General features: G+C 36.2%; 1 protein-coding gene across 2 annotated transcripts in view; it reads right to left on the bottom strand.

Moving 5' to 3' along the window:
* Positions 1-9359: 9359 nt before the first annotated feature.
* The window catches only part of LOC149067625 (transmembrane channel-like protein 2), a 65082-nt gene continuing 46668 nt past the window's right edge, over positions 9360-27773 (bottom strand). Inside the window, exons 15-28 of one of the 2 annotated variants that reach the window (XM_089252519.1) lie at positions 26852-27258; positions 25967-26095; positions 25732-25799; positions 23713-23952; positions 22789-22914; positions 20318-20396; positions 20192-20228; positions 18217-18390; positions 14012-14114; positions 13759-13898; positions 13323-13622; positions 12207-12453; positions 11975-12047; positions 9360-9635 (exon numbers count right to left, since the gene is read on the bottom strand). In XM_089252519.1, coding sequence (XP_089108645.1) covers positions 12008-12047; positions 12207-12453; positions 13323-13622; positions 13759-13898; positions 14012-14114; positions 18217-18390; positions 20192-20228; positions 20318-20396; positions 22789-22914; positions 23713-23952; positions 25732-25799; positions 25967-26095; positions 26852-27258 — 2090 coding nt within the window. In that variant the 3' untranslated portion in view covers positions 9360-9635; positions 11975-12007. The remainder of the gene's footprint in view (positions 9636-11974; positions 12048-12206; positions 12454-13322; positions 13623-13758; positions 13899-14011; positions 14115-18216; positions 18391-20191; positions 20229-20317; positions 20397-22788; positions 22915-23712; positions 23953-25731; positions 25800-25966; positions 26096-26851; positions 27259-27773) is intronic. The other variant, XM_089252520.1, reaches the window with a different exon arrangement.

Consider the following 27773-nt stretch of genomic DNA (forward strand, 5'->3'; position numbering starts at 1 on the left):
TTTTGATCTTCTACGAGGTGTTTTTTGAGCATATGGATGACAAAATTTTTTCATAAAGTAGATTGAACGCGGATTATTACATGAATATTTTCATGAAAAATTTACATCAACTTGATCGATTAAGTGTTGCACAGTATGTCGTTCGTAGTTATGTATGAACACATAGAATAGTTCAATCTTCGCATTAGGGGTAAAAAAGCCGAACATTTCTCCGATAGCAATTTATAGAAGCAAAGTTTGCATTTGTTAGGATAGTATGAGAAAACTCGTGATGTGTGTGTTATCATACAAATACATTGTACTGCGGACATTTTTGGTCCTGACCATGGATTTTATGCATCAAGACATTGAATTTATGCATGAAGTTGATGGTTAAGGCCAAAAATGACCACAGTACAATATATTCGTACGATAACAGCACGCGTTTTCTTATACTGTCCAAGCAAATGCACTCTTTATTTCGATAAAAATTGCATTTACAGAAATGTCCCGTCTTTTACCCATAATGCCAAAATTGAGCTATTCTAGGCTTACATACATAACCAGGAAAAACATTCAACACTTATTCAATCGAATTATTATTCGATCAAGTTTATGTACATTTGTATGAAAATATTCACGTAATAATCCATTTTAAATCAAATGTTCTCATTTTTTGAAACAAAGAAGAAAAAGTAATTTAGAATTTTAGGACTCGGTCAATCTACTTTATGCAAATTTTTTGCCAATGATATGCTTATCTTAGAAGGTGAAAATGCAAATTATAACCGCACTGTTAATTTTTGCCTTCCAACTTGAGCATTTCAGGAACTGCTCTAGGAAATTCCTGGGTTGTTCTAATTTTTTCAAACAAACATGTATATAGAGATAGATGGCTTTTTCTCAGCCTAAGATATCGAGGAAACATCCTATTTTCTGGACATTATGCCGGTATGCCCGGTGTATGCAAGAGGGCTTGAGTTCGAGTCCCGGCGGAGACAAGATGACTTTCCTTTCCGAGTTCACTTCGGCATAATGTCCAGAAAATAGGGTGTTTCCTTGAAACATGTATATAGTGCTTAATATATGTTTCAATGTATAATTTTCAATTTACATAATATTTTTCATTAGATAAAGCATTTGAAAATCATGATAAATATTTTTTCAATTAAGACCTTGGTCTTGGGGCCTGGAAATATCTAAGTATCTAAGCTGTCTTCACACACAGTATATTAAATTATTTTAAATTACTTTTTGTAATGTGTGAGCCAATAGAGCAGGCATCTTCAACCTGTTACTCGCGAGCACCGCGGTGCTCCATAAAGTCCCCAGAGTGCTCGACGCTCGTGTCTGATTTCGTGCTCGCGAGCACCTGATGAACATTCCAATTTAACACCTTGTGCCAGTTACATTCAAGGATTGAAATCATTCCGATTTCGTGCAATCGTATGTTAAACTTGCCGCCAGGGTGCTCTTCTTTTGATTATGCGTACAGGCAGTGCTCGCGACTAGAAAAAGTTCGAAGACCTCTGCAATAGAGGGTGCTAACTTTTTTGACGAAAGTAAAAATCTCAAAAAATCCATGGCTTCATGCAATGTCTTTAAATTAAAAATAAAATAACGTGAAAAGAGAAAGGAGTTGAGTTTGCGCAACAAATTAAAGCTTTTGGATGCAGTAGACAACAAAACAAAAGAAAAATCAAACTGAAATTGACAAATAGTATGGAATTTTTCTTAAGCTCAGGTGTCAAGCATTAAGAAAAATTTGAATGAAATTGAAGATTGGCCAAAGAATGGAAGCTTGATCAGAAAATCAAAGAAATCCAAGAGAAAATCCAATTTTGACGGTCTTGATTAATTTGTATTTCAATGATTTTATGCTGAAAGAGTCAAAAACGTGTACTTTCCATCAATAGAGCTTTGATTAGACTCAAAACAGAGGAAATCGCCAAAAATTTGCGAAAACTGTGAAAAGTAAACTATTTCATCTTCAAGAGGATGATTACGCAGATGAGGCTCAATTTGATTTTTAAGACATTACAAACTCTCTACCGTGTTTCCCCCGAAAATAAGCCCTGGCTAAAATCGTCAATGAGACGCATTTTGTATGTCGTTGCAATACATGACGGATGTATTGAACTATATAAAATTATAATGGTTATTATTATTTATTACCAAATAACAAAACGGGGGCGCGGTAGCCCAGGTGAATAAGATACTCGCCTAAAGTACCAAAGGATGTTTAGAGTCGTGAGTTCGATATCCGGTTCGTTCATGTCAGAAACGTTCCTGACACAGGGGTACAACAGAAATGGCGATGTGTGGCCACAGAAAACGATTACTAACACAGGGAGCCCCACATTAAGGGGTTAGCGCACTAACTTCTCAATGAGTATAAAAAACAGACTGCCGTTCGGAATCGGCAGTAAATTGTAGGTCCCGGTCTAATTAGCCCTCGTGTGCGGAAAATGACCGTGGTGCGACAAAAATGATCAAATAAAAAATATATTAATGAATATCATTGAAAAATTTATACTTGAAATAAGTTATAATACGTATGAACAAAAATTAAATTTTTGTTAACACCCAAGCAGGCCTCCTTGGACGAGAGGCGAACGCCTACGTAAACAGATAAATTTGAGACTTTTATCGATGAAAATCACTACTCACAGCGCCTTTGGTGATGAATAAAAAAATGACATACGGCCAGTATTAAACTATAAAAGTTTTAGAAAAGTTCTTTTATAAAACTTAAAATACAACCAATAAGCGTGTTGGTTACATTCGAGCAAATGTAACCGAACAGGCTTATTGGTTGCTTTTTCAATTTTGTAAAAAAACTTTTCAAAAACTTTTATAGTGTAATCCCAGCCTATGACATATTCCGGCTACCCAATGAATACCGTTGTTATAGGCCGGGATTACACTATAAAAGCTTCGTAAAAGCCTTTGATAAAATTTGAAAAATGCAACCAATAAGCGTATCGGTTACATTCGAGCGAATATGGCCAATAGGCTTATTCAAGTTTTGTAAAAAATCTTTTATCAAACTTCTATAGTTTAATCCCGGCCGTACATAAACAACCAATACAATTCAACACTGAAGATCGAATGAAGCGACTAGTATTTTTGGTGGGCATGGACACATCGCCTCGTTTGGTCCTGAAAATCTGAACTGAACTTCTTGCTTATTCTCTAGAGTCTAGACGATGACACCCAAAAGAAACGTTTTATGAAGTTGCAATTTTTTGTCGATTTTTGTGTAACCATCATTCAAAAATGTCTTCAAAAATAGTTATTCTACGAAAATATAAGCCTTAGCGTGTAATTTTTCAGGATGCTGCTAATATATGCCCTACCTCGAAAATAAGCCTTAATGTATTTTTTGAAGCAAAAATTGATATGAGACCGGGTCTTATTTTCGGGGAAACACAGCATATAAAACATTTTACAAACAATACTAACGATGTTAAATGGCAAGTGAATTGTTCCCCGCTTAATCGGATATTATGTGCTGGAACCATCGATATCTGTTTAAGCGGGGCCGACTGGTACTTTTTAAACGAAGCCTGTTCGAATTTATTATTACCAACATTGCATATAGATGCAGATAATTTGCATAACTTTATAACTACAAAAAAAATATTCAACTTTATTTATGAAATACAGGATGTCGATGATTGAAGTTGATGGGTTCTGAGCTGTCTACAGCTTCAACTACTTAAACCTAGGCCACACTCGTGTCCAGCCTGACTCAATACGTTCTTCGGTTGGTCATGACTGAATGGTGTGGCCGCTCTACTATTGACAATAATCGTCAAATGTTGGAAGTCAAATGTTGACTGGAGGTATTGGAAGATTGGTTGAAAAGAACGACCAGGGCCTTCCAGTCCGTACCTAAGTCAAAAGAGAACCACCTTCCTTCCAGACTTTCCAATCCGTCTGGCCACACATTGTTCGAAAAACGCCAACAGTCAGAACACGCGTTGCCGTCTGGAAACAAATATTCACCACAGAGAACTGGGTCATTCTGGGCCAGTGTGTAGCCGGCTTATACCACTGATGCTTCATTGCAGCACGGGGAGGCAAACATTGGGAGCAAATATTTGCGGATGACTTATGAACCAGGGTGGATATGAGTGTGGCCTTGTCAGAAAGCTAAGAAACTTGACGAAAGTTTTAATAGCAGACTTTCATCACTGTCACTAGAGGGCGTTTTTATGTAAATCATAGTGTACAACGCTAATTTTTTGTAAATATGTGATCAGACTGCTCAATCTTCATGACAGGGTGTCCACACACAAACACGGCAGAACCATTTACATTTTCATTTCTTCACTCATCTAATATACATTAGATCAATCGACTTTACCTTTGACGCTGGGGGGGGGGGGGTGGCGTATTTCCGTCTATGTCTTCACTAAAGAGTACGACGGGAATATGCTTTGCTGGTGAAAAATTTTTACGAACATGATGATTCCGCATAAAAATGAAGTCCAAAGGACTTTAGTCCCTTGGGGCTACATAGTGTATGTATTATAGTTGTATGTGTGTGTGTTATGTGTCGTGTAACATATGTTTATATTTGTATTATTATATATTTGTATATTGTAATTTGCTGTTTGTTCGTGTTAATTAAAAAAAACAACTTTTGCGAACCTTTTTCGGTCTTTAAAAGGACTTCAAAAATTTCCCCCCACTCCTTCCTTAACTTCCTAAAGTTTCATAATTCTATGATTGGTAGTTAAGGCTGTGGACAGCTTAGAACACGACAACTTTAAGTATAAGTACCGCGTAGAATACACTTCAATTCCTCGCTTTTTGCGATTTTTTTCGATGACGGTTAGCCTATTTCGGCAGTTTTAGGAATAACTGACAATTATTTTGGTCATTTGATCATTTTTGTCGCACCACGGTCATTTTCTGCACACGAGGGCTAATTAGACCCCAGAACCTACAATTTATTGCGATTCCAAATGGCAGCCTTTTTTTTATACTCATCGAGAGGTTGGTGCGTTAACCCCTTGATGGGGGACTCCCTGCGTTAGCAATATTTTTCTGTGGTCATATCGTCGTTTCTGTTGTACCCCTGGTGTCGGGAAAGTTTCTGACAAGGACGAACCGGATATCGAACTCGCGACACTTCTATAAACATCCTTTGGTACTTCAGTTATTTTGGTTTAGTGCATGTGGAATAGTAGAGTGGCCTAAACTGCGAGTAGTACCCATCAACAAGTAGCTTTTAGGCTATTGCTGAAAATATTTAGACATGAAATGCGTATAAATGCCTCATTGTGTATAGTAGAAGTGCCGCATGGTCAAATTTTTGAACGCATACACGCCGCGACTGTTTTTCCACAGAAAACACGGTATATCTACTCTATAATATAAAATCACAAATTCGAAAAGAGCCTGTTTCTAAGCAACCGAAATTAGTGACGATTTTATGTTACGGAAGTGGGTGACGTTTTTTGAGTGACGGAAATCTGTTACGTTTCTTTGTTACGGAAGTCGGTTACGATTTTGGGTCGAGTTTTCATCTAACTCCTGAACACATCGGGAACCGCTTGACCTAGTCCGGGTACCCAGGGCGAGGTATTGGACAGATCTCTTTATGGGGAAATTGACAGGTTTCATTTTGAGTCGTGGACGAATGCTTGCTTCTCATTGCGCATTGTGCTGCATTGCTTATTGTGGCACTGCAAAGATAATGATGCATTATTGACTGCGGTGCATTGCATATTGTAGTGCATCGCGTGCTGTATTGCTCATTGCAATGCAGCGTTTAATGCGTATTGTGGTGCATTGCGTACTATAGTGCTTTGCTTATTGCGATGCATCGCATACTATGTTGCATTATTTATTTGTGGTGTACAATATTACTGATTACACACATTACTGATTGTGATGCTTTACGTGTTGTAGTGCACTGAGTGCTGTATTGCTTATTGTAATGCAGTGCTTATAGCTTATTAAGGCTCATTGCGTATTATGGTGCTTTGTTCAGTGCGATGCATAGCATATTGTGCGGTATTGCGGTACATGAGGTACTGTGCTGCATTGCTTATTGTGGTGCAGTATAAATATTGACCAATTGCGCATTGTTATGCATCACGTATTTTAGCGAATCACATACCATATTGCTTATTCTAATGCAGTGCTTATGGTGTATTGTGGTTCATTGCGTATTGTGGTGCCCTGAATATAGTGGTGCATTGTTTTTTGTGGTGCACTTAATATAAGGCTGCACTACTTATTGTGGTGCATTGCTTATTGCACCGAATCGCCGATGGCGCATTGCGTATTGGGCTGTATTGCTTATTGTGGTGTACTGCAAATAGTTGTGCATCGCTGATTATAGTGCATCGCTTGCTTATTGTGTTTCAGTGGTTATGGCGTATTGTGGTGCTTATTGCGATGTATAGTGCTTTATTGCGTATTGAGCTGTATTGCTTATTATGGTGTGTGTTGCGTATTGTTATGCATTACGTGTTGTAGTGCATCGCGTACACTATTTATTATTATAATGCAGTACGTATTGCGTTTTGTGCTGCATTGCGTGTTGTACGTACATCGTGTGCCGTATTGCTTATTACAATGTCGTGCCTACTGCTTATTGTGGTGCACTACAATATGGTGAATGTGGTGCATTGCGTATTGTTATGCATCAATGCAGTATGCGCATTGTATGGTACATTACGTATTGTGGTGCACCGCTGATTGTGGTGCATTGCGTATTGTATGTATTACGTAGTACATCGTTCCGTATTGCTTATTATAATGCCGTGCCTACTGCTTATTGTGCTGTATTGCTTATTGTAATGCAGTTCGATGCACTCTGTATTCCGTATTGGGGTAAATTGCTTATTACGATGCTTCGCTGATTGCAGTGCATTGCTGATTTTGCTGGTTGTTGATTTGTACTGTTATGCATTACGTACTGTAGTGCATAACGTGCTGTATTGCTTATTGTAATGCAGTTCTTATAATGTATTGTCCTGTATTGTGTGCTGTACTGTGGTGCATTGCGTATTATTGTGCTTTGCTTGATGCGATACATCGCGTTTGCGTATTGTTGTGGATTGCATATTATACTTACTGTATTGCTTATTGTGGTGCACTGCAAATGGTGGTGCATTACTGATTGTAATGCATTGCGTATTGCAGTGCATCGCGTGCTGTATTGCTTATTTTAATGAGTGCTTATTGCATATTGGGGTGTATTGCTTATAGTAGTGCATTCCATATTGTAGTGCATCGCGCATCGCGTGCTGTATTGCTTATTGCAACACAGTGCTTATTGCATATTGTGGTGCATTGCGTATTATTGTGTTTTGTTTAATGCGATACATTGCGTACTGTGGTGCATTACATATTGTGCTGTATTGCTTATTGTAATGCAGTGCTTACGGTGCATTGTGGTACATATTATGGTACTTTGCCTATTGCGATGCATCGCGTATTGTGCTGTATTACGTATTGTGATGCATTCCTTATCATGGTACACTACTCATATTTTGCAGTATTGCATATAGTGGTACATTGTTTATTGCTGTATTGCCAATGGTGGTACATTGCGTTTTGTGCTGTATTTCTCATTGTGGTGCACTGCATATATTGGTGGATTGAGTATTGTGCTTTATTGCCGATGGTGGTGCTTTGCGTGTTGTGATACACCGTATATAGTGAATAACTACTTAATTTGCTGTATTGCTGGTATGGTGGTGCATTGCATATAATGGTGCATTACTTATTGTGCTGTATTGTCTATCGTGGTGTATCACGTATGTATTGCGGTACATCGAGTATTCTGTTGTATTTATGATGACAGAGTGCATTGCTTATCGAAATCAGAGTGGGAAACTGGCAATCGAATGACTATTTTGCAGGCATTCGCAGTGCCTGAGGAATATTTTGCTTTATAATTAAAGAAGATGTGACGAGTAGTTAGCCCTCACTACTAACTTACCTGCCGGGGCCGCTTTGCCCCCCTAGTTTAACTATAATATGTATTCTGTTTTGTCTTCGTGTCACTCATGCAGAATTTGCGAATGACGCTATTCCCCCTGACCACATCATTTATACTTTCTTTCGTCTAGGGCCGTTTCTATTGTCGGTTTACTTACGACGGTGTGACTTGTGAAACGACGTTGAAAACTCGTACAATAATACGTTAAATATTTTGAACTTCTCATAGTTGGCACTGTTGTGTTCTACTTGGTTTTATTTCTTCGCTGTCCTTAGAGCGACATATTTACTGGTAAGAAGCACTCATCCTATATTATTGGGAGTCGGATTACATCATCAATCGACAACTTTGATAAGAGAACACCAGTATCGTTTAGTACGGGACAATTTCAGGTTGTGGTGTCGCAGGGAGTTTTTCTCTAATAGGATTGTCAATAAATGGAATAACTTACCTCCCGGGGGGTCGTGACTTCTAACACAATTGTTACGTTTAAAAAAGTACGATAAACATAGTGGGATAAATCGAGAAACTATCCACACTAAGATACAACCATAATATTTTTTATGGGCAGCGTATTGTATAGTATTAATTATTAGTTCTTTCTTTTATGATATGCTTTTATATTGGGTTGCTGTATTTTGGTTATATTTGACATCCATATTTCTTATGGGCATCTTTTTCAGCCACCTCGTCGGGCAATTTGCCTGTTGTGGCCTATGTATTTGTTCGTACAGCTCTCCTCTCAAAGAAATATGGCCAGTAGTGGGTGTCCGTAATTTGTTAACTGCAATCCTAACAACTCTATAGCGACAACCCTTTCGAAAAATCGAACCTCCGTAGTTCTGGCTAGCTTGAACGAGACCAACGTCTTAGGAATAACTAAGTTCATTACTGATGTTTTACTAAGTTCATTTTCTATACCTTTATTACTGGCACACGTTTTATTTACTTGCAGAAATAATAGATAATAACGAGATATGTAAGTGTATCTACGTATCGATATGTCTAAGACAGGTTGTACCAAAAGTCAAAATGAACAAATGAACGTTGACCAATGATTTTCAGTCGAATAAATGTCATCTTTATTCAAGAAACAATATTCATAGACTCATCTGATTGATGATAAGAATTCCAGCAAATTACGAAGAAATTTTCACGAACAAGGCGAGTGAAAAAACGTGTAAATACAAATGTAAAACATTCATAATGAGGTTTTCTTTTTGTTTCTTTTGCATAAAATTTCACTATTTCGTGCCACCATAACAGTTTTAAATACAACTGCATATCATACCATAATACTGAAATCAGCAAAAACCACATATCGATATCGTGCTATTATAATTTAATATATATATTAGAAATATTTTCAGGTAATTATTTTAAAAAAATTGTACCATTTCAATAGGTCAGAATAATATTTTGTATTGAATATATACGAGTGTTATATATATAATTTATTATATCTTTTTTTGGCATATTTTCTCCAAAAAACGATCGGATAAATCATTTATAAATACAGATAACAAACATATATGTAGTATACGAATTAATTTCCTCTGAATCATGCTTGATGAGTATAACGAATAAGTGAAAATGATTGGTCATTTGTAGACATTTTTGTTTGACCATTCAAGCAGATTCGATAATACATGTTCACGCTTTCGAATTGAAAATATTCATCAGTCACCTGAAATATAAACAAAACTGATTAATTTCATATACAGTAAGTTCATACAAAAAAGCTTCGCTCGAAATAAGAACTTCATTGACATAGCGAACGTGATAATCAACAATGAAGTACCGAATGGGATAGAAAAGATAGAATAGAATTTTGAGGGAAAAAATTCAAAGGAGACAAAAGTTCTCGACATCTGAGTTAGGTTGAGTTAATCATGATTTATTAGAATGAAATTAGAGCAAAATGGCAATATCTACGAGTAATTTCTTGGTTTCGAGAAAGTTACATCGAGCCGGTTCAATACCTACTGAGGGATATAGACTTGGTTGAAAGGGTGCGGAAAAGAGCGACGCGTTTGGTGCACAAGGCTTGAACTATGAAGAGAGACTTGATTTTAGCTTTACATTAAAAGAAAACGCAGGTGCCAGGGGATATGATCGAAGTGTTTAAAATTTTCAACGAGATGGATAGGATGGACCATGATTAATTAATACACTGCCAATCGACTGCTTCGACAAACGGACACCAATATCGATTGGTACGGGACAATTTCGGGTTGAAGTGTTTTTCTCTCATAGGGTTGTTAATAAATAGAATAGTTTACCTCCGGCGGTCGTGAATTGTAACACAATTGGCACGTTTAAAAACAAGTACAATAAGCATACTGGGATAAATCGAGAATCTCTCCATACTTAGAAAAGACAGCCATAATATTTTTCATAGGTAGTGATTAGTGTTATATATTATTAATTTTTTCATTATATATGCTTTTATATTGGGTTGCTGTATTTTGGTTATATTTGACAACCATATTTTTTATGGGAATCTTTTTCAGCCACTTCGTTGGGCAATTCGTCTGTTGTTGCCTTTGTATATGTATCAGCCACCATCTTGGTAAGAGAAATCTAGAAGTTGCTGCTTGGTGGCAGTATTACAAATTACCGCCGAAATAGATGAGAATGTCCAATACAAACAACCGCTTGACAGGATCGGGCAACCAGAAGAGAAACCATACCAACAGCATTGCTAATATCAATTCGAAGTTATTTGACATTCTTCACTCATCCTACGGTTCTGCACACGTGGATAGGAATAATAATTCGCATAAGCATTTCCAATCAAATGGCAGCTTCAAGCTGAAGCATGCAATGGGAAGAATATGCTATAAGGTGCATAGCTAACAGTACGCATTGCAAATTACTGGAGAATCGTTGATTCTAGATGCATACTTCCAGTTAGAAAAAGTACACAAATAACGTGTAGAGACTTCAGATAAGTCATTCATATATTGCAAGGTGTTGTATAGTTTAAAAAACAATAATTTTTTATACTTACACCCCGTGCTTAAAAACCCAATAGATAATTTGTTGCTCGGTCTCTCCCGAGTCCCAACAAAACATTCCGCGTTTTAAAGTGCAATATTCACTAAGATATTTGAATTCAAAAAACCGAGAAAAGTTGGGAAAATATAGCATTAGTGCAGTGCGAGTAAAACACATTTTACGCCCATTTATGCTGTTACTTAAAGTGTATTACCAAAGGCTGTCTTTTCTTTTACACAGCAACAAACCGACCATGATCCCCAATCTGTCGGGAAAGGAAAATAAGCTGGTTCTTCAAAAAAAATGTGGGTCGTGGTGGAAAACTGCTTTTACACAGATGCGGGAGGGATAATGTGAGGAACATCGCATGTTATTCAATGAGTTGATCAGGACAATGTATGCTCACAAACAGTTCATCGTACTCAGTTGAATTTGGCTGAACGTTACAGGACTACATCGAATTGTTTTAGACGCACACATCACTTTGCAGCCACCTTGCTGGGCAATCTGCTTGTTGGATCCTTTGTATTTGTTTTGGCTCGACCGTGTTTATCCCCTGTTTTTTTAGCTTTGAATTCAACTAGAATAAGTTCGTAAACCCAGAAACCGAGAACTTATGGCTGAATGATAACAATTTTTATAAATGCAATATGAGAAAGTGAACATTTATACAGAAAAAAGATGAATAAGAGCAAAAGGAAGATTAAAACAAAGAAAGAAGCAGGCAGTACTTGAGATGATATGAAACATCCATCGTTTCTACTCACTAACATCGAGATGTTATAATATAATTAAATTGAGGTTTAATTTTTCTTGTTCGATAATTCGGAACATCTATTAAAAAAAAGTGACATCAAGACAAACGCAAGGCAACAACATCTAAAGACAACAATCAAATAGTATCTAACGCAGGCAAACAGCAATCATTCTGACACCAAAAGCAGGATGATATTGATTGAAAAGAAATAGGAATTGCGATCGTTAATTTTGCAAAATTAAGATCATCAATTTTTTTTTGTTACTGACACGGTTGCACCAATGAATTTTCTGGAACAGATACTACAGGGAATCCGTGTCCAGCCGCTGTATTTTTGCTCTCCTGGAAAAAGTACAGAGAAGACATTATCTGGGACTCTTAGTTCTAACCTGTTTCTGACCAAGAGTACTAAAGATTTAGACATTGTTTGCATAGACTGCTACAAGGAAAAATGAAAGACTATTTATCCAACTCGATTTAAAAAAAAAACGGGTGACTCACTTTTCTTCAGGTGGTGGAGGTTCGACGTCTCCATCAAAACTGCCAAGACTATCACTACCCTTGACAGCTTTAGATCTCTGCAACGACGACTGCCTCCCAGTTGCTGGTTTACGAACCTCTTCGAAAGCTGAAGACGACGATGCCTCGCCAATGGGTAATGTTGATTTTTTGGTATATTCTTCATAATCGGCTTCTGTCATCTCTATTTCAGCTTGATCAGGAGGATGAAGCCTTCTTCTATCTAAAACTGAATATATTTGAATTCGTTGTTAATGCTTGTTTGTGTCTTGCACGCTAATAGAAATCACATACACAGTTTGATTAAATCTTTGATATTTATATACGTGCACGTAGAGGCGCCGAAATAAAGAAAACATTGAGAGGCTGAAAGTTGCCAGCTGTGTCATATAGCGACCGAGTAGTGCTGTGGTAAGATGCTCGTCTTCCACCATGAAGGTTACCGTCAGGGTTCACGGGTTTCATCCGGAGGAAGAACATAGACAACACGCTCTTTACCTACTGAGCTTGGGGCGACCACCGGTAGATGGCTCCTTCGTTTCCCACCCAACTCCATCGGTAAGAAATTGGCGTATGGCGACATGACCGGAGTTAGTGTGTGGTAAAGTAGTAGCTGTGTGTCCCACATGTATACGGAACTCAAGCATAGTCCCCCCCGCCGATCCTACGCTGATATCTTTGGTGGGCCCCTCTATAGTAAATATACAGTGTAAAAAAACTAATAAGAGATTTGTCACGGGTCCCCGGGCTTGAGCCTTGCAAGCCCCAACCCTTACGGGGCTCATCAGCAGATTCATGAAATTCACAACCTGCTGCAGGGCTCCAAAAGCTGGGATGTTTGGTGGGCTCCTCTGTGGAGAATTTGTAGCATGAAAATCCAAAAAATTTCTAGAATCGTCCCCCCCCCGCTGGAACCCTGTGAGCCCCACCCTTGTGGGGGGCATGATGAATTCTTGAGGGAGAGTAGTGTGCTTTGCATTGCATATACATTAATTATTTGGGCTCAGCTCAGCTCCTCGTAAAATTCATTGAGGGGGGGGGGGGCTCAAAAAGCCTCAGTCCCCAGGTTTCGGCGCTTAGGAATGCACAGTATTTTACCACTTTCTACTGGCAAGCTTGCTTCCCCCTGAGTAGTCGAGTCGATATCGATCTCTGCGTATTCTGGTAGCAAAGCAGTCTGACTTCTTTCATTCTGTTGTTCATCATCCTCTTCCTCTTCAATGTCCATGATTGGTTCGAAGTGCGTGTCGTCTTTGACCTCTATATGAATGACTTCATCTGCATGATCTATGCTTTCTTCATTCCCTTCGCTCATAGAAGCTACTGGTGTGACTCGCTTTAACTTCGAAAAAGTCGAGGCTGGACTCGCATCATCTGACGAAATTTGGCCTGGGGAATCTGTCGAATATATGATTAAGGTACGTAAGTGTTACTAAATACGAATAAAATCGATTGAATAGATGTAGAAATACTGGTGAAAGTTTCATAATATTATCCATCTTCATAACAAGGTCACTAGGAAATATCATCGCACCTCGACCTTCGGATGGATGGCTTATTGTAATGCGAGGAAGATCACCGTTGAGGCCAGTGATTCCTCCTCTTCTGCACCATCTTCTGTCTTCACTGCCCGAGGATGAATCAGCTGATAATGGCGAAGGACCAGGAGGAAATCTGCCAGAAAAATAACTTCGATATGAATATGTTGCGTATAAATATGTTCAATGAAAATAATACATATAAAAAAGCAGACATTATAGTAAGGCATATGGAATCGGTTGTCTAACTTTTTTTTGTGAAGAGACGCGTCATCTCGATGTGGTCTCCTTTTTTCCAATCCTTCCAGAAATACTTCCGCACTCTCTGTTCCTTCGTACTGTACTCTTTTACCTAAAAATGGAAATTAACCACTTAACAGTTTCTTTTTTCTGCCATATCGGGTCCAAAAATAATAAGCGCATTTTTGATAAATAAATTTTTATTCAAATTGATTATATCAATTCAAATTAGCAGTCGAAATCGTTACAAGTAGTGAATTTATTCATTCATGTTAATTTTTAATTACAGCAAAAAAAAATACATTTTTACTTGCAGACTGCCTTTTTCCGAAGAACTAACTAAACTGAATATATTCTGTTGAGCCACTCACTGTCACTAATTCTTCTTCTATTTTAGCACAAAATTGAAAGGAAATAGTATTCGCAACGCTTGATACACTGAATAAGTGCAAACAAAATTCGCTCCTTTTCCCGTGTAAACGAAAAGTAATGAAACCTGACCCTTAACCGGTGGGATTGAAAATTGGACTGCAATTTTACAATAAAATCTTTACTGGACTACTAGAGCCATCTATTAGAAACACTGAAAACTAAAAAAAGTGAAAAAGCCAGGCAAATCAGTGTATTGGCGTATTTTATTGAGCTCTGAGACGAACCGATTGTGTCCTTAGATTTGCAGAGTTTCAGTTTTGTTTTTATTCTATTGTCTTTATTTTTTATTTTATTTGTATTCATATATTTGTGTGTGTTATTTTACAATTAAAAATTTAATAATAAGCTGCCCGAATGGCGTACGGGCAAAGCAATGAAGTCCCTTTTCGCAGCACCCCAACGGTGTCGAGCAAAACTGCTAAGGGGTTAAATTTATTTACACTAGATTAACAGTTTTTGGTGTAAACCTCGAATTACTCTACACTGTAGTAAAGAAGTCATTTGAAATTAACAGTATGGACTTCAATCTAAATTTATTAATCATTATCGTAAATTTATAAATAAAATTAGTTGAGCTATTCACACACACGCACACACACACAGATTTAGCAACTGTAATCAATACTTGGATTAATACCAAATTTTCTGAACTCACTACTTAAAATTGTTGCCAATAGTTGCCAATTTTTTTTTTTGTCTATCAACTCCATTCCTGTTGCCACTTATTTCTTGGTGTTATATATATATATATATGTGGTTTTTCTTTTTTTATTTCTTTTTTCTTTTGTTATCATTTATGCCGACTGATATGTATCTGTTATTGTTTTGTGGCCTAACAAGCTTACTTAGCCCCCTAAATGTTTTATAACTGTGTTTAAAAATTTTTTAATAAAAAAAAAGATGCACTCAGCGTTTCAGCATTACAGAATTCAATCATCACAAAATTATCTGATAGAAGGAGCTTTAGAAGGGGGTCTTTTTCTTTTCTAAGCAATCACTACTAATGCTCTTCTTAAGGGGTGACTGCTGCCTTGATTCCATTTCTTTTATAAAATATAGCAATAAAATTTTATGAAGTATGCAATGCAATCCTCGTCATAATGGAAAATATTTCGCGTCAATATTTTTTCGTGTCAAGTATTCTTTATGGGCGTTGTACAACACAGGGTGGGCAAAAAGTCCGTAGAAACTTTAAAAATGAATGAAAACCGGAAAAATAACCGAAATAAAAAACGATTTGCAGGGTTAGCGACGCTAGGTCAAGGGAATTTTTTTAAGACAGAAAAACAGTAACGCAAATAACAGCCGATAGGTGGCGCTGGTACGATCCACTTAAGTGGAAATATGCAAATGAGACGGTTATAAGAACTTGCGCTCCTAATCCAGAATCAGTTAGAGGCCTTTCACACGGAGCGGATGCGGACGCGGGTCCGGAAGAAGTTTTAACAATTGGAATATACTGAGCCTTTCAGACGAGCCGAAATATCTCCGCACCTTGGAAATGTTCATGCGGATCCGGACGTCGTCCGCATGTGTCAAAACCTAAGTGCGGGCTCCGCATCCGCACATACAAGTTTTGACAATTGGGTTATTCGGGGCCATTCACACGATGCGGATACGGAGCGAATTCGTCCATATCTTTGGCTACTTTTTAAAGATGATTTTGCACGGAATTTTTTGAATTATATTTGCCATAAATACCACCACTTAAAAACACCATATGAAGGTCCCTGTTCATCAATAGCATGTACCCACATACGTCTATCCCTCCGTTTCCTTCTGAGATGGAGATATAGCAACTTTAACTGCCGTTTGTACATACTTCACAATTTTATACAATAAAACCTGCCAACAACGGCCACTGACGGGACCAAAATTACAAGCCGTGCTATTCATTACGAATATTTAATTGACTACATACTTTAATAACTTTTAAATTTAATTTAAAAATTTTAATTTTTTTCTTTTTAAATTTTTAAAATTATTTAAAAAATATAAATATTTGAAATATTATTTTAAATATTTATTATTTTTTTAAATTTTTAATCTGTTAATTTTTTTAAAAACTTGAAAAAAAAAACTTATATTAAACAATGTTATCCACGTACGGTGTTCACACTCAGGGCCGGAGTAAGACGTTTGAAAACCCTTGCACTTGAATATTTTTGGTGGTTCCCCCGATACCTACAAGTTTATTTTACTCGATATTCAGTCTATAAACTGAAAAAAATGAAATTTTATATTTCAGAAGTGACTAATCTAAGGATGGGATTTCACTCTAAAAGGTTTTTTGAAAGTTATTTTATAAAACTTGAAAAAAACAACTAATAAATTTATCAGTTGCATTCGAGCAAATGCAACCGATAAATTTATTAGTTGCTTTTTTAAAAAAATAATTATAAAATTTTTATAGTGTAATCTGAACTTAAGGCCGGGATTATACTATAAAGTTGTATAAAAGATCTTTTATAAAAGTTGAAAAATTCAACCAATAGGCGCATCGGTTGCATTCAAGCAAATGCAACCTGTGATCTTATTGGTTGAATTTTTCACGTTTTATCAAAGAGCTTTTACAAAACTTTTATAGTGTAATCCCGGCCTAAGTCTGGTATTACACTATAAAACTTTGATAAAAATTCTTTTATAAAACTTGAAAAATGTAACCAATAAACACATCTGTTACATTCGAACGAACTTAACTGATCCGCCTATTGGTTGCATTTTTCAGGTTTTATAAACGAACTTTTATAGTGTAATCCCGGTCTAAGGCCAGTATTACACTGTAAAAGATTGATAAAATCCCTTTTATAAAACTTGAAAAATGCAGCCAATAAGGTCACCGGTTGCGTTTTCTACAATGTAACCAATAACCTTATTGGTTAGATTTTTCAAGTTTTATAAAAGGGATTTTATTAAACTTTTATAGTGTAATCCCGGCCTAAGACAGAATTGTGATGTGAATATTTCTAAGCACACGAGCACTAAAGGTGAAAGAGGTGAAAGAGGCCTTAACCGTTGTAAACCGTGTATGTAGACTTTGCCGTTGCAGGATTTGTGACTCGCCTGAAATGTGTTATCTTCTGTGGTAGTGGGCATGTGGAACACATACTGCTGTAATAAACGATTTGGAGGCATTCTGTTCGTTATTTGCGTATCTTTTCTTTGACTTGTGTACGTCAGCGCAACCTATCCGCTATTTTTTGAATTATTTTTTTCCTGTCTTGAAAAAATTCCCGTGACCTTGCGATGCTAACCCCGCAAACCGTTTTTTATTTCGGTTATTTTTCCGGTTTTTATTCATTTTTGAAGTTTCTACGGACTTTTTGCCCACCTGTATTTTATCATGTACATATATTGTTTGTAATTGCATTTTTAATTGGGTTGTTGTATTTTTGAAATATATGACATCGATATTTGTTATGGGCATGTTTTTATCAGCCACCTCGTTGGGCATTTTGCCTGTCGTGGCGTTGTTTTTGTATTTGTATTTATTTGTATTTCACCAAGAATCGAGTTAGCACTCCCCCACCTGATCCTTACGTTTTCCAGACTTGTGTCCATGTAGTTTCTAGTTGTGAGGGATATTTAAAAAACGAGGTGTATTGTGAAACAAGCTACGTTAACAGAACTAAAAGATGGTATCGCACTGCATGTGTGAAACACCAGGATCACCTACTTCCATTGCAGGAACTTGCACCTTTCAAATAATATGAATTTGAAATGGGAAACATATTGAACTTTTTTTTTTGTTTCAAAAAATGTGGGGCATAAAATGTTTATACCATGTTTTCTTGACGGTGTAGATCCGATATGGTCGTCGTCATCGTCTATGTCATCTGCGTGTAAGTGAGTATTCGAAAGGAACTTGTTCGGTAAGACAGGCAGTATCTTCTTCGCCGAAGCCCATTTTGTAGGATCTGCCGTCACTGCAGTTGCGTCCGATCCTTCTGCTGGAGCTAAATGGCGAGACAATCATATATTTATATAGAGATCGTTATTTCTCTTTAAATTTATATTCATGAAACCAGTTAAGTAAAACCTCCTAAGTTGATAGCCGCATTTGTTGTCGCTTGGATTGTTATCCGCACATCCAAGTTTGAACCATTTTTCAAGGAACCAAAAGCTTATCTAATAGCGTAAGGTAAAATCTTCCGAACTTGATTTTTTTTCATCTTGAATTTTCGTCTTGTATGTTGCTTAATCTTAACATACAGTACAATGCAAAATCCTCTTTATAAGTTGGTCACTTTATGCTATCCTTCTCAATGACTTGTTTAATTTCACTTCTATAGAAAGAACTTCTAAGTATCGAACTTTGTTGAAGATTTACTTCACTATGCATAATATATATACTTTTGAATTCTTCTGGTATCAAAGACATCCCAGACAGCATTGACAAAAGTTTTACAACTCCCTAAAAATCTCTAACTACTTCAAAAATACTTCGTTTGATTTTCACTTAATCCCATTGCCCAAAATCGTAATTGTTCAAGTTTTTCTGATTTTTTAACCCAGCAATCGTCCACTTTGTTCTTGAAATCAACCTATATGTTACAAATGGAGTCACTCATTTCTGTTTTCAATTTAAGTCGAAGTCCAGGGAGAGATGAGTTGCTCCGTTTATATATCACCAAATACAGTATGTTAATAAAACTATATCTACTCCATCAACCTACATATTTGAGTTATCTTTAACTGATATATTATTTTCCCTGGCTCTATAAAAATCTCTAGAGTGACCCTAATCTTTAAATCTGGAAATCAGCACAGTTTCGGAAATTATCGCCCAATTTAGATCATTCTCTAGTTCAGCATGGTACTTGGCTTCTACATAGATACAATTCTTGTTATCTTATCGTTTTTTTTTTTATGTTCTACTGAAACGTCTTTGTAACTTGAAATTTCCGTCAATCCTATTTGGATAGAAATCATTTCTGTCTTGAAGTATTTTTTTGACCGATCCAGAGTATATTCACTACTATTTCCCATGACATCTCACAGAGTACCGTAAACTTTCTTACATAGGCATCCGTGAAACATTTAGCAAATTAATTCAAAAATTGATATCGGTATATACAGTTGGTCGGAATTATTGCAATTTTCTTCTGGTATTCCTCTGAAAAGCTTCTTAACGCCACTCTTACTTTTCACACAAATAATGTATAAAATTCTATTATCAGAAATTAAAATTTTGAACTGATTTTATATGCTGATGATACTGACTTACTTATTAAATCCCGAACCATAGGATACTCAAAAATCTTATCATCATCTACTAACAATGTCTACTACCATTCCTGTTTTAGTTTTGTTTCTCATTTGCAATATTGTTTTAATATTTAATATGTACTTGTTTGTTATAATATAACTTTTCTTATATTAACTTATGTTCTATGTAACTTGTTTTTTACAAAAAAAAATTCTTATATGATAAATTGTTTGAGTTTTTATAAATCTAACACATTTTAACTCGAATTTTAGAACATCAGTAGCCTTAAAAATTGTAACACTTAGACTTTCACTTCAGTAATATTTTTGACTTTCATTTAACGGATTCGTCAGTCTTATATTGTTCGCACAACGAAAGTAAGTTACTGTTATTCAATTAGCAAGTTCTGCAATAGGACATAACTTACTCTTCAACTTATTATCTACGTTTTAATTTGTATAAATGCGGATTAGGTGAGCTAATTAATGAGGAAACGGATTAAAACTTTTTATGTCTGAGGTGGGTTTGAATATTTCTCGCACACTTACCACCATTCTGCGCCGGTTTCTCTTTTTCACTTTTTTCCTGAAAAACAAAAGATGAATCCTTTGACAAGCTGTACATAAAAAAATTATACACAAATCTACTTGTGAACACATTGTTATCATACTTACCCTGCGCAGTTGAATCTTCAAATCATTATTTGCTTCTCGTAAAGATCCCGTAAGAGAGGTCAGGTAATATATAATGAGACTGACATAAAACAAGATATTTTTAGAGATATTGGACTACTAGTATCACATTATTTTTTTTTACGTAGTAGCAAATGATACTTTTTTAATTGATGGTACTGATTGGTATTTACACAAATACAAATACAAGGCCAAAACAGGCAAAATTCCCAACGAGGTGGCTGAGAAAAAGATGCTCATTACAAATATGGATGTCATATATTACTAAAATACAGCAACCCAATTAAAAATGTAATTATAAAAACTAAAAACTATATACACATGATAAAATATTGTACACTGCGCATAAAATGTATTTATAGTTGTCTTATTCTAAGTATGGATAGCTTCTCGATTTACCTCACCATGTTTATTGTATTTACTTTTAAACGTGTCAATATTGTGTTAGAATTTTCTACTTCCGGGGGTAAGCTATTCCATTTATTAACAACCCTATTAGAGAAAAATTCCCAGCGACACCATAACCTCGCATTGTCCCTTACCAATCGATACTGGTAACCCCTTGTAAAATCAGTCGATTGACGGTGTACTAATAATTCATGGTCCATCCTATCCATCCCGTTGAAAATTTTGAACACTTCGATTATATCTCCTCCACACCTGCCGTTCATCCAATGTAAACATATTCAAAAAATGAAGTCTCTCTTCATTACTCAAGCCCCGTGTGACAATAAGGACACGCGTAGCTCTTCTCTGCACCCCTTCAACCTACGTCCCTCTGTAGGTATGGTCTACAAAACCTTGCAGCATACTCCAGTACCGGATGAGAACTCGCAGGCTACTATACCGGAGACGCAGCACACGTTTCACAACACGCTATCGCAGGACGAACCAAGCCTCGCAAAAGCGGAAGAATGACTTTAGGAGAACGCGAAGAGACCTTTTGAAAATGAAACCGGGCATTCTATACACTTTTTTGACCAACGCTGAACAATGTTCAGAACACCTAAGCCGCTCGTCAACGAGAATTTCCAAATTGGTGACCCTAGTTGCATCCGGGGGATAGTGACACCATTCAACTCGTAAGAGAACTGTGGGTTGTTCGAACCAAAATGAGTGACCGTGCACTTGTCAACGCTAAACGTCATGCTCCATTCATTTACCCATGTTGCAATCCTATTCAAGTGGGTCTGCAGCAACTCCCTATCGCTTTGATTCCCAACTAACCCCCTTAGTTTCACGTCATCTGCAAATTCGGTAACAATCCCATCGGTACCCTGATCGATTTTATCGACAAAAGTGAAAAAAGTATGAGGCCAAGGACACTTCCTTAAGGAACTCCACTAGTCATGCCTGTCCTATCAGAGAATTTCCCGTTCACTATAACCCGTTGTGATCCATCTCTCAACCACGATTCTATCCAATTCAGCAAATTTCCCCCAATCTCGTGTAAAAACACCCGCTTCAAGAGTTTACCTTGTTGGACCCGATCGAACGCCTTCTGGAAATCAAGGTAAACAACATCTACATTTGGCCTTTACCCAAAGCCTTAGTCACGTGATCATAGAAGCAAAGGAGGTAGGATAGTTATATTTCCATATAATTTCAGCTCATCAGCTGAAATACAACTGATCATTTCCAAAAATATTAATGAAATAAATCGTGCAAAAGTTCTGTTTTATATATTATGAATATTATAGATTATGAAATTCTGAGAATAAACCATGAATTTATAAATTGAACCAGATTTTTTCGATAACGTTCTGCAGGGCCGCAACTAAATTTTTGCCACCTTGGTCAAACCGGCATTTTGGCTCCTATTGCCATGTAGCAGAAGCAGTTAAAGGGTGAAATTGGCGCCTGATCCAGCGCCCGGGACACCAGACCCGCCTACTCCCCCCTAGTTGCGACCCTGACGCCCTGATTTCTTTTTGCTCACAGTGAAGCGTAGGGGGTTATTTGGTCATGATGAAATCATGCCGGATATTGGTATTCTGACAACGACGTTTGTATTCACGTTTACCCTGTGTTTGTTCATTCCGCAGGAGAATTCAGTAGTCATTATTGCCAAATCAATCCTACATCATATTAGAAATGGATTTCATATGCTTTTCGGGTTTTTACATATTCTTGTTCAACATCCGTATGTTCAGTATATGTTGTAGGTGCTAACAGGTGTTTTGCTCAAGACAAAACGTTTACTTCTGGAAATTATTTCCCGCTCTAATGAATTTCACACGTTGTCCTTGGAATTCTGATAGTATGAAAATTGTAATATAATGTAAATATATACAGTAAAATTGTAATAACCGCCAAAAATATTTTAATTGGAAAACATATTTTCAGTTGATAGTTATGATTGGATACAAATTTTATCAAACTGAAAAAATTCTAAAGAGAATTGCATGTGTTTAATTCAATGGCGAAAAGAAACAAAATAAACATACACTCACATTAAAAGAAGAAGCAGTGGTATCACTACACCTGGTGACGTTATGTACTTCACCACTTGCCTCATGAAATCGGGCAACGAATTGAGAACGTAAGTTGTGAAAACTTCATAGATTCTGTTATACTGACTGAAAATATAATTACATAGGTTTATTATGAAATTTTTTAAATCGAAATGTATGTAAAATATTTGAAAATAATAGTATCTAACAAGACATAAGAAATATTTCACGAATATATTTCGTTATGATGATTTCATTGCTGCATTCTTCACGTTGAAAAAGTGTTTCATACTCGACTAATGACTTCATACAGGGTGATTACTAATTAGTCCCTTGACCGCAAATTACTGGCGAATCGTTGATCCCAGAGGTACACTTTCAATCAGGAGAAAAAATCCAAATAACGTGTAAAAAATTAACTTTTTATTTGGTCATTCTCTCCAGAAAAACCAACAAAAAAGTTCCATGTTTCTAAGGGCAATATTCGTTGGGATAGTTGAATGCAAATATTGCTGAAAATGAGGGGAAAGAAGTGCATAAACTAACGGACCAGCTCATTATGATGTTCTTTCCCTTCTTTTCGCAATTTTTTAAAGCTCAAATATTTCACTTAGAAACGTAGAATTTTTTTTTTCTTGTTGTTGGCCTCAGGAGAGATAGGGCAACAACTTTCTAATTGAGTTTTTGAAAACAGTGTCCGTATAAAAAATTAGTTTTTTTATTTCAATAACAGTACAATACTTTGTAACAGGAATGGCGTGTCTGAGTTCTACGAGTTTATTGGATAATTTTTCTAATTAGAAGTATGCTTCTGAGATCAACGGTTCACCAGTAATTTGTGGCCAAGTGACTTAAGTAATCATCCTGTATATACTTTATGTTAACTAATAATGTGAGTTGGAAGAAAGAAAGTGTTCTTCTCACCTAAATGGTCCACAATGCCAAGATGGCTGAAGCCACACGCAAGCAAATCCAACGGGAAGTGTGCATAGGAACAGCATAATGAGCAAAAGCGCGTAGTAAAAATTGTTCGATCTCGATGCACGGAATACTGTTTCGTGAGGAATGTTTGCTGTGAGTACCGCCCAACTTCGTACGTATACCAGAACGCACAGCTTTGCCGTATTAATGGCAGGAAGTCCTGGTGAAAAGAACATGCCCATCCTAAACAACAAGAAAATTGCACGTATTGAACGAATCAAAACGCTGAATATATTTCAATTCATTTTAATAATACAATACTATTTCAAACACATACTGAATAATTATGTGAGTACTAGCTGTTACCCGCGGATTCACTCAAATGGATTTGGTAATCTTAAAACTTTTCTTCAAGACCTCTTTAGAGGTTTAATTAAGAAAAATCCCTTCTTCATGAGTCTCTACATTATAAAGTGAAACTACTGGCCAAATTTCATGTTCGTAGCTTCAGTGGTTTCGGCTTTCGGCAATGTTGTCCCATATAACCTTTGAACTCTCTTAACCTCTAGCTTCAGCGGTTTTGGCTCGGCGATGATGAATTAGTCAGAACATGTTATTTTATATGTATAGATCAGCGGTTCTCAACTTTTTTTGACTCGCGGAGTCTTTTTAGTAAATAATTTCTGTGGCGAAGCACCGTAGACCTTCTTCTTTAATTAATTTATCAAATTTATACCTTTGAAGACCGGACAAATTTGTACAGATATATTTTATTTTTCTCAAGCGGTCGTGGAGCCCCTGTGAAGTGCACACGGAGCACCGGTTGAGAACCATTGGTATGGATTACTGCTACGAAAAGATAACTTTATCTGGAATTATTCCGTTTATATGTTCAGGTGAATAACAAAGAAGATTAACCGCAATCAATCTAGTAGGTGAGAATGTCTAGTATTTCCGTTTGAGAGATTGTATTTTGTTTTCACAGCAAGTAAGTTGAAATTTAATTACCAACTTCGTCAAAGAAAAGTTTTACATATATCAAATAAACTTTAAGGGATTACACTATAAAAAATTTCAAGTATTATAAATAAACTTTTCTAAAACTTTTATAGTGTAATTCCGGCCTAAAAACGATATCGTCCTAAACATAATAAATTTAGATAATTTTTCACATTTTTTAACGTCATTTGCATCATAATTATATAGATTCTATAATTATGATGCAATGTTATTATTATATAGATTGAGAAACATTATAAGTCCGGAACTCCTTAAGGCAGTCTTCCATGCATGGATCCAATCAAGAGTAATGTAATAACATGGGAAGGTGCTTACCACGATAACATCAAAAATGTAATTAACCCCTTACAATCGTATAATATTTAAAATAATACCATTTATAATACAAAACTACTTAAATTAGAAGTTTTAACACTTGAACTAAGGCAAGTCTGTGTGTATAAATTGATAATTTTCATGGTAAGGATCATAATTAATTTCTCATAAATAACACCGATAGAACATCAAATAGGTATAATTTCTTTTATTCAACACCAAAAACAAATAAATGGCTCATCCAAAAAAATATAAATTACCTTTGACCAGCCATTTGCAATAATTTCGGAAAAAATGTATCCAACGTAAAAATTGATAAACATCTCAAGGAAGAAACTTTTACATTTGCAAATTCTATCTTAAATTTTGAAACATTCATTGAAAATACAAAATAGGTGCCCAAAATAAGTTTTGAACTAAATTTTTTAAAAAATCTGAAATATCTTCACAGTGTTACACATAAATATAATTGCTGTTGCTTCTATTGAATACAGAAAAGTTTTTATTAAGCTCTGGGACGGACCGATGAGATCCCTAAGAGCTGCAGAGTTCATGTGTGTTTTTTGTTCTATTTCCTTTATTTTGTAGATTATTTTCATTTATGTATTTGTGTGTCTTGTTTTGCAATTAAATTAAATTAAATGATTGTGAATGAAATCTAAATATGTACTAAATTAATCAACTCACCATACCATTCCTTGATTGTTCACAAGATGCAGAATATTTTCGGCTATCTTGAAGTCACCGTATCCTGGCTGTGATGTAAGTATGTAATAAAAAGAGAAAAAGTAAGAATCATCTCTTGAAAAGGGACGACAGCAGACAATTGGGAAATAGCAAATAAGCCAAGTGCAGCATAATTTTGTTAAAATTTAGTAAGTGGAAACTTTAAAAAAATATTTCTAATAAAAAGAAAGCCTACAAATCCTTTCTCAAGGTCCCAGCACCAGCACTGATTCGCGTAACGAACAAAAACTGCTCGAATGAAATCTGTCAAAATAGTAGTCACTACAGTCATCACTAAATCCATTATCGTGAGCTTCACTAACTCCTGGAAGAAATCAAACACTACTGTTAATATCAGGTATATTATGTTCAATGATCATATTCAGTGAAATTGCATTTAAAACGTGGAAGAGTAGATCTGCTAGTTGTTTCAACACATGATTTTCTTATATTTTTCAAGTAAATGCATTTTATATTTTGAGTTCGTTTCGGCATTGATGCTTCTAAGCATTCAGTTTTTACTTGTGAGATGTTCATGAACTTTCTATAATTACCAGTAGAATGGCTCAAAGATACACGCGTCTCCTATTTATCGACGAGCCAAAGCAATGAATGAATGAACGCCAGAACTTTGCCACGACGAGCCAAGCAAGAACGATATTTCACCCTTGCATTTTGAAGGGAAATACCGTGTATGTGAAGCAAACATATTGCTGTGCGTTCTTCAACAATGATAGAAATGTAAGTTGGTAAACAGTAAATGACATTTTTGTACTATTCAAATCTATGTAAATCATATAAAAAGAGTGTGTTCGCTGAAGTGCAACACCCCATTTTTTTTAAATATTGACTAATTTTTTTGTCATGTAATAGCGTTCAGGGTACCCCTCATTTGCTTGATATAACCCCTCAAAATTTTTCGCCTCTGGATATTTCAATGCTTGCCAATTTTTTTAGAGTTGAAAAAAAGGTACGATAATTTTTATACCGGCTTAAAAATGCTAATATTCACTCGAACGAAACATCAAAGATCGATCAAAGTTCAACGAAAGCTTCTAATAACTGAAGATGCTAGACGAACCTGTCCAAATGTCGTTTCCCAGCACTTTTTTCTCAACACCTCTTTAGTTTTCTCATCGACTCTCATCAAGTCCTTGGTGGACGGAGGTCCCTTTCTTTTATCCTTGTCCTCTTCGCATTTGTTTGGGCATTTGAACTCTTTCAACAGATCATCGTACGAACAAGGAGTTTTTGGCACACCACCTTCTGGTAAATCCGTACCATTGAGGGTAGCGTTGAAGTCACCTTCAAATCCGGTGTCCGAGCTGCTATCCATGGTACCCGGCTCAGTTGTCGTGAATCCATCATCAGTGGTTGGCGGCGTTGTTGGGCAGATTGGTATAACAACAGTACAGTTCAGTTCACTTCCCTCAGAAGCATTTTCCGAGGTGGTAAGTTGTTCGGTCGTGGTATCTCCTTTTGAACTATCTGTATTGATGAAAATGTATTAGATAAATTACAACAAGATCACCCGAAGTTATTGAAACAGTTTACTGAAATTTGTTTGGCATTTCTTTATTCTTAGTCTCATTTCAACAACATAATGTAAAGAATTTCAATATGATGTATTTTACAAGTGCTAACCATATAATTTTCATCCTATGCAATCAACATAAACTGATTCTCAAATAAGCCATTGGCAATATCAAAATTTGAAATACTGTCGACGCCGCTAATTAAAATCATGGATAATGTTATCATTTGGGTATTGTTATCACTTTTGCAATGAACGGAACTTGCCGATATCATAACATTGGAAAAAATTCGTTTATAGTTATTAGAACTTCGGATAATAATATCCATTTCTTTTTTTCCAGGAAAGTTTTTTTTGCGCATTCTGAAGCCTAAGGTTTAACCAAACTTATTTTCCCCCAGAAAGTAATCAGTATAAGCCTGAAAGACTACGTAGGGTGCTAGAAGGTGTTCTCTCCCTGTCCCACCTT

This window comes from Pholcus phalangioides, unplaced genomic scaffold (assembly GCF_987345545.1).
Source record: "Pholcus phalangioides strain wild (caught in Gottingen) unplaced genomic scaffold, Ppha-v1.0 ptg000029l_1, whole genome shotgun sequence".
NCBI classification, from domain to species: domain Eukaryota; kingdom Metazoa; phylum Arthropoda; class Arachnida; order Araneae; family Pholcidae; genus Pholcus; species Pholcus phalangioides.